This window comes from Nematolebias whitei, chromosome 18, assembly GCF_014905685.2.
Source record: "Nematolebias whitei isolate Nwh7 chromosome 18, NemWhi1, whole genome shotgun sequence".
NCBI classification, from domain to species: Eukaryota; Metazoa; Chordata; class Actinopteri; order Cyprinodontiformes; family Rivulidae; genus Nematolebias; species Nematolebias whitei.
In genome coordinates, this window is record NC_056515.1 from 30,212,578 (window position 1) to 30,220,820 (window position 8,243).

General features: G+C 38.6%; 1 protein-coding gene across 1 annotated transcript in view; it reads left to right on the forward strand.

Annotated features, from left to right (window-relative positions):
* gnaz (guanine nucleotide binding protein (G protein), alpha z polypeptide) overlaps positions 1-7,657 on the forward strand; it is a gene marked incomplete at its 5' end in the record, with an annotated part of 73,178 nt that extends 65,521 nt beyond the window's left edge. Inside the window, 1 exon segment of the mRNA XM_037692111.1 lies at positions 6,825-7,657. Within this exon segment, the coding sequence (XP_037548039.1) occupies positions 6,825-7,169 (345 nt within the window). The 3' untranslated portion in view covers positions 7,170-7,657.
* Between the last annotated feature and the right edge of the window lie 586 nt (positions 7,658-8,243).

Here is an 8,243-nt window from a genome sequence, read left to right on the forward strand (position 1 = left end):
TATATATATATATATATATAAACTGTCCACTCCAATCATTTAAGGAAATTATGCTTTCAAGTTTTTTTGTTTTTTGTTTGTTTTATGCATAAGTATAGTTTCATCTAATGTTTGGGGTGGTTGAAGATTACTTTATAGTGGCCAAGGCCACCACTGGCCACCTCCTGGCTCCGCCATTGTACCAGGTGTTTGATAAAATTGCTCCCTGGGCTCACCAGAATCTGTCAGTCTGCATTGACTCACACAAGCCAAAACACAAACCATCAAAAGAATTTGAACTGATGCAGCTAAAGAAGGCAAAAACTGGTGTTGGCTGAACTTTTTATTTTAGTCCCATATGTGTCCGTTAAAAATCAAAGACATTTTTATTGTGAAAATATGGAAAGTATGATGACCTCAGATCATACGGTGCTAAAAAAAAAAAGTGCATACATTTGCAGAAACAATTAAAGGCCTAGTATTCCTCAAAGGAATGCATGTCACCCAATGACTTTTATGCCATTACATTAGAATAGCATCAATTCACATTGATAAAATATGGACTTATGTCTGTTTTGGTCAGGCCTTGTAAATGATGTTATGCATGATCTCATGTAATAGTGTTTTGAGGTTGATTCTCAGCTACTAATCCACCAACCCTTAGCTCAGTATTATATCAATATATCTGTAAAATTAACAGTTATAGCTAATATTCTGTTGGCTAAATTAATTTAGATGTGGTGGCCATCTTGAATGGGATGGACTCCAAAAGTTAATTAGATACATCCAGTGATTACTTTCTAAGAGTTTCATTAACATCTGTCCAGAAATTCATAAGATTTTTTTGCTAACAAACAGACAATGGAGCACACGCAGGAGCAAAAAGACATTGTAGCCTTTGACAAGAGGCAATAAACCATCCTGGTGGTATCTTAGAGGAATATGTGATTTCATAACCATGCCTTTTTGCATCCACTAACCATTTTCTAATCTTTTATTTCAAAGCTTTAAATGTCGACACACAAATAGGAAATAATTTTTCACCCGACTGGGACAAAAACATTTCCATTCAAATGTACTGAGTCGCAAAGACAGAAAATACACTATTATAATTACAGCACATTTACCCATCAAGTCATTCCCTGATGCATTTTCCCTGTCCCATCCCTGTCTTCATAATGAATCGGATGCCATGGTTACTGTTGCTAAGCAACAGGCCAGTCAAATGCTCCTAATCCTGTGCTGTTGACAGTGAGCTGTGACTATAGAGAGAGGAGGATGAGAAACGAAGAAAAAAACCTGGTTGGGGGAAGGCTGCATGTGCATGTATGTGCATGCATGTACGTGTTTTATGGGTGTGTTTTTGTAAAACATGTAGTGCAGGTTTACGTGCAACAGTTGTGGCTGAACAGCGGCAGCAAATTCATCACGTCTGCAAAGTGAAAATGCAAAATGAAGATGTGAGGTTTGCATTTATTTGAGCTTCTGCTCAGCAAACATCGCCGCTGATTGCAGCGTCAGCTCCGTCTTTCCTGCTTTGGTTATTTTATCGGACAAACACGAACGGATCACCTGGTGTCACGTAAAGACGGCACAGAAATTAACCCGCAGTTTCAGGTCAAAAATTGAGATGTGCACTTCTCAAGATGAGATGAAATCTATAAATGAAGATCTAGATTTGTGTTTTTAAGACCAATACTTCCAAAATTCATTGTTTTTTTTACATCCATAACGGTTCTTGATTCACATGCAGGTTACATATCTCACATCCAAAATCATTTCAGCACATAAAGACTGTCGTTGCTGATAACATTTTACCTCATGCCTGTCTTTTAGGGGATATGGTGGTCATAACTCTGCTCTTATGCAATACAAGAAAAGGCACGTGTCAAGACCAGCAGTAAATTTTATTAATGTCATAATCAAAAAGAAATAAAAATGACATTACATTTTATGAGCACAAAATCTCCTGACACTATTCAAAAATGATTATTACGCAAAAATGTTTGGCATTACCCACTCCCTAAAATTGAATTAGGACGATTATGTTTTTGCCTGTTTTCCTGTTAGCAAAATATCTAAAAAAAAAGTAATCATTGGTTGTGCGTCTACATCTGATTAACGTTTGGTGTCAGCCTCATTCAAGATGGCAACCACATCCAGCTAAACTTAAACAACACAACAATGGTGATAAGTCAGTCAGTTTTTATAGATTGTCTGCAAATATTTGTGTGGTAGTAGCTGAGAGTCATTACATTAATTCAGTTTGACTAAAACGGCAAGTGAAATGCATTACTTTGTTCATGTCAGTCATTTACCATATGTTTTGGACTTTAAGGTGCAACAAATTTTAATCAGGTTACCTGCACGTTTTTTTTTTTGTTTTTTTTTGGTGCTGAGACGTTTCGCCTTCCATCCAGAAAGCTTCATCAGTCTGAAGAAACACCAAAGAAAACTGCTTCTCAACAGCTTACTCCAAAGTGGGAAAAAAAAACCCTGAAAGGCACACTTAAAATCCTTTAATTTTCTCAAAAATCAACAGTGAGCCTTATAATCTGGTGCGCCTTATAGTCCGAAAAATACGGTAAAAAGAGAATCCTAAATCACGTGACACTCAAATAGAAAAAAAATGTCTGCTGATAAATGTGAATAATCCCTTCCTTCATGAATAATGCAGGTGTGGCTGTGCACTTAAATCATTTGTATGTATGGAAACAAAGCAGCAACACCTTGATGAACTTCCTCATTAGTACTTAGGCTTAATTAAGACATGAGTCTCTCTCAAGTGCTTCTTGAGAGTGTGTGTGTGAGGATACCTATCAGTGCTGGGAGCAAGGCAGGAGGATCAGCCCCTCTCCTACACCCCGATTGAGAAATCTTAACTGTGCACGTTTTAAAGAGACCAGCTGAAGAGACAAAGGCATCTCTAGGGTCAGCTGGCTGCCTCCTGCGATGCTGTAGGAGCAGAATTAGTGTTTGACACCCCCGAACGAGGAGGAGTGAGGTCAAGTAGCTTTTCAGGAGAGTACACGGTGTCAGAGGGTCACGACTGAGGTTAAACATCAATGCGGGGAAAGAAGGGATTATGTTTTATCTTGATTGGGGAACTTTGAAAGAAGAGGGAGCATTTCATGGTTGATGCCACTTTTTAATGTTAAAGTTTTAAACAAAAATGTTGCACAAGTTTTACTCAGTATCTGTAAAACTGTCCATTTTCGTATTTTTCAAGGTCATTTGACTGTAATCTTAGATTTGGGTTAACTCCAAAAGTTTATCATGTATAGGAAGATATATATATAAAAAAAACTTTCTGAAAGATTCATTAAAATCCATCCCGTGGTTCATGAGATGTTTTGCTAACAGATTGGCACAGTTGACATCAACAGATAACGGCAAAGCTAAAATAAAAAATAAAAAGATCTCGTACAATTAGTGAGCCCTCAGAGTATGTGTTGGCAAGGACTCTCAGATACTGCTCCACCAAATTGTAGCTGTATTTCTGTAAAATTGCTCATGTTTGTGCCATTTTAATGTTTCTCAAAGTTCCTTTGCTGTGGTGATCATTTTAAACACTGTTGCTCTTGAAGTTAATCAGCTATAAAAGTACAACCAATGATTACTTTCTGTGAGTTCCATTAAAATGATTTTACTGGTTCACGAGAGATATTTTGCTAACAGATATATGCACCCATGCACAGAGACACATGCACAATATTGTTTCGTTTTTTTAAATTATTACATATTGAGTCACTGTTTCTTAGCCGAAACATTGCAAATATGAAGAATTTATCATAAAGCGATGTTGTTGTTTTTCTCATGCTCCGTTTGCTGCTTTATTTTGAAGGTGAGACCTTTGTGTTTTTGTTTTCCTCATAGTTGAAATTCATCTTATCATTATCTAAAAATAATGGGACATGAAATAATGAAGGTTTACCTTAAATCTGCAGGATGTGTTTATTCGCTGCAGTTTCACTCTTTATCGTTTTTTTTTTAAGCGGGTCAGACCTTGTGATTTGCTCTGAGCATCATCTTGTTTCCGTAACCTTTCAAACAGCAGCCCTCCATCTGACAACCCCCCAGTCACAAGCTGCTGGCCAGTCGCCACATGCCAGCAGCTGCCACAAACAGATCAACTTTTTCTTTCTTTCACATTTTTTTTCCTCATCTCATACATTCCACATCACATGAGCTCACAAGGGCACACATATATCCACGCTCACACGCTCAAACATATGTTTGGTCTTTCACACTACGATCAACATGTATTCAAAATTTTCAACTTAAATGTAAAAAAAAAAAAAAAAAGGATTTAATTTCAAGTTCATTGCATCATAATTTATTACTGAAATTGGGTGTAGCAGGAGTAAACGAATAACATGTGGCTAAGTTTAAGAATATGAAATATTAAGATTGACACCCTTTTCGTTTGTTTTGCAAGTTTACTGGAACATTACACACACACACTTCGTTGAATTTAATTGTCTTTAATGTGATTAAAAATAATGATGAAAACATTTATAATAAATTCAATTAATCAAAATAAACTTTTGATGTTTTTATTAATCCTGTGAGCTGTTAGAAATCTCAACAGAGAAATATGTCTCTTTAAAAAACACCATATAATAAATACCAGTGATCATCAACTAGTGGTTCATGGGCAACATATGGGCTAGTTCTGCTCGGTATTTTATTTCTAAAATTATTTGAAAATTTTGAAACCTAGCATTTGTTGTAAGAATGTTTATTGCTCAACACTTTTCCTGCCAACATTTTAAACAGACAGTTTTTCCATGTTAAAAAAATTATGCCCAGTTTTGGTTCTTTTCCACTTAGAGTGTGTATCAGCAGCTACTACCACACCAAACTGTAGGTCAATATTAGTGGGGGGTACCGCAGGGGTCCATCCTCGGTCCCCTTCTCATTTCTTTATACCTGCTGCCACTAGGTGCTATTTTCCGCAATCACAACATACCCTTTCATTTCTACGCAGATGACTGCCAAATTTACTTCCCTCTGAGGCACAGAGGCACACGCTCTATTCAACCTCTTCTTGACTGCCTGGCTGACATCTGAGACTGGATGGCTTTAAACTTCTTAAGTTTCAACGAGAAGAAGTCTGAAGTCATCTTGTTCCATCCCAATGGCACGTTCATGAACCACTACATTGACCTTTCCTCTCTAGCTCTGTTAGAGAAACAAAGAGTCACCAATTTGGGAGTGATAATGGACCCTTCCTTAAAACTTAACAGTCATGTAAACATGATTGTTAAATCCTGGTTTTTTTTTTCAGCTGAGGCGGCTGTCTAAGCTGAAGCCCATATTGTCCAAAAATAATCTTGAGACAGTGATCCATGCGTTCATAACATCCAGGCTCGATTACTGCAATGCACTTCTGTTTGGAATCAATCACTCCTCCATTGCACGTCTACAATTGGTCCAAAATGCTGCAGCCCTATTTTTAACTGGTACTGGCCATAGAGAGCACATTACTCCAGTTTTGGCCTCCCTGCACTGGCTACCCATTCACCTTCGGATCCAGTTCAAAATACTCATGTATGTTTTTAAATCACTGAACAGTTCTGCGCCATCTTATCTCATTGATCTTCTGCAGCCATATGTCCCACCGCGCTCTCTGAGGTCAGCAGACCAGATGCTTCTTTCAGTTTCAGAAACCCACCGCAAGCTCAGAGGTGACAGGGCTTTCTCTGTTGCAGGTCCAAGACTGTGGAATGAGTTTCCACTGCATGTCAGGCAGGCTCCCAAAGTCTCACCTAAAAACCCACTTTTATTCCTTTGCCTTTGACACAGTGTGGTTTGTTTTGATCCTGTCTGTATTCTACCGTGTTGGCCATTCAGTTATTATCTGCTGCTATTTGTATCTATATTTTTATTTTGTTTTCCTGTCAGCTGTGCTTGTTTGTTTCTATTGTACAGCACTTTGGTTGGCTTTGTTGCTGTTTTAAGTGCTCTATAAATAAATTGGTATGGTGGTAATATTAGTAAAATCATGATAGTCATTTTTATATTTGTAAGTCCAATTGAAGTTTTATTGAAAGCCCTCCAGCAGTTCCTCAGAAATGTAACCAACAGGTTTGATGTAACTGCCAAACATTTAGCAAAGATATGTTGCATTCAAAGAATGTGCCAGAGACAATGCTCAGCTACTACCACAACAAAGTTTAGCTCGGTACAATAGGCTGAGTTACGGATATTTTTCTGTTTACTGAATTCAGTTGGTCACTTTGAATTGGGTTGACCATGAAATTTAGACAATTGTGGATGTATAGTCAATAATTACTGGAAGTGTCATGAAAATGCATCGAGTGGTTCTTGAGATATTTTGCTAATAACCGGGCACACAAACACACACAGGTTAATTTAATAAGCCAGATTGGGTTTTGAAAAATTCTGGACTTTTGGAAACTGTTTTAGTCCATCATCCTCTTAATTTGTTTTGTTTCGATGAGTTGTTAGAATAATAGCTGAAAATAGCTCATGCAGAAGCGACGTGTCCTCAGTCAGTGATCATGTAAGAGAGCGAGTCCTAAAAGATGTCTCAGAGCAGACTGCTAGGGTTCAATAGGTCTTAATCTGTCTGACTCTCAGATCTCTATTGACACAACAGAAAAGACGTACCTTTGGTTAGTCAAGCGAACATCTCCACTTCTCTTTACCTTCGCCCTGAAACCCTGCTGAGGCCTCACATTTCTAATTTTCTCACCTGATTGCGCCAATCACATTTGAGTTGAATACTGTGACGAACAGGCTCAGGTGCTTCTCTTGTGTTTTTAGCTGTGAAATGATTTTCTCACGGTCCAATGTCCTCTGTCTCCTTGCCCACGCAGAGCCGCATGGCCGAGAGCTTGCGTCTGTTCGACTCCATCTGCAACAACAACTGGTTCACCAACACGTCGCTCATCCTCTTCCTCAACAAGAAGGACTTGCTGGCCGAGAAGATAAAACGCATCCCTTTGACAGTGTGCTTCCCCGACTACAAAGGCCAAAACACCTACGAGGAGGCGGCCGTCTACGTGCAGCGGCAGTTTGAAGACCTCAACCGCAACAAGGAGACCAAGGAGATCTATTCCCACTTCACCTGTGCCACTGACACCAGCAACATCCAGTTTGTATTCGACGCTGTCACGGACGTGATCATCCAGAACAATTTGAAGTACATTGGGCTATGCTAGGGCCTGACACCAGGTGGGAGCTGGGGGTGGGCTAGAGTGCGATATAAGCCGATAACTTGGCAGCGTTCAGCCTGCCGTCAGGCTGCATGTTGGCCTGTCTGCCTGATCTCTTTGCAGCCGAGAACTGGAAAAGAAATGAGGTAGCAAGACGGCCATGGATGGACGATACTGTAGATTCAACCATTTTGATTGAAACATCCGAGCCGATGGTTTGAGATGAGTTTTACCCTATGTGTTTGCACTGAAAATGAGTATGCAGAGACACACACACACAAACACACATCCTTATTGTTTGTTCACATGCAGGATCTTTGGATCAACAGTGGAGCTTTTGTTTGACAAGGTGACGGTGAAAGTTCAAGACCCCTTGCAGTACTTGCCTGTCAAACCTGAGACTGAGTAGAAGGTCTGTGCTGGCAGTTTACTTTTATCTTCTCAACATCGTTCGCCTGAATCAGTTAATGCAGCTTTACAAAAAAACAAACAAAAAAAAAAAACAAATCGATGATGTATTTTGGATCTTCTCCCAAATGATATGAAACAGAGATGAGATGCAGAGGAAGGTTCGAGTCAGTAGATACGAAGCTACGGGGTTTCTGCCAAAAATGAAAGAAGAAAACTGCCACAGTCTCAAATTAAAGTAAGACGTGTTTTCAGCGCACTATTTCTGTTCTGTTCCTTCGGCTATCCCTCAAACGTTCTTAATCCCCCCCACACACACTTCGTTGAATCTTTTTGTGCTTTAAAAAAAAAAAAAAGAAAGGAAATAAAAAGAAAATGTCTCTCAAACCTGCTTCTTTTTTAGCAGGTCACTGACTTTTATTACCAAGAGTATATTCCACTCCGCAGAGTTCAAAGTATTTATGATCATTCCAGCAAGAGACGACAAAAACAGTGCCAAGATTAGTTTGTAAATAAAACCCCATCCAAATTGTTCATTTTTGTTGTGTTTTTATGGACAAATACATGAAAACATGCATGATTTTGTTACTTTGGGATACTTATATATTTTCTTTTGGGATCATGTTTTTTTTTTTTTTTTTTTTTCATTTTTCTTGGTTTTAAATAATATAT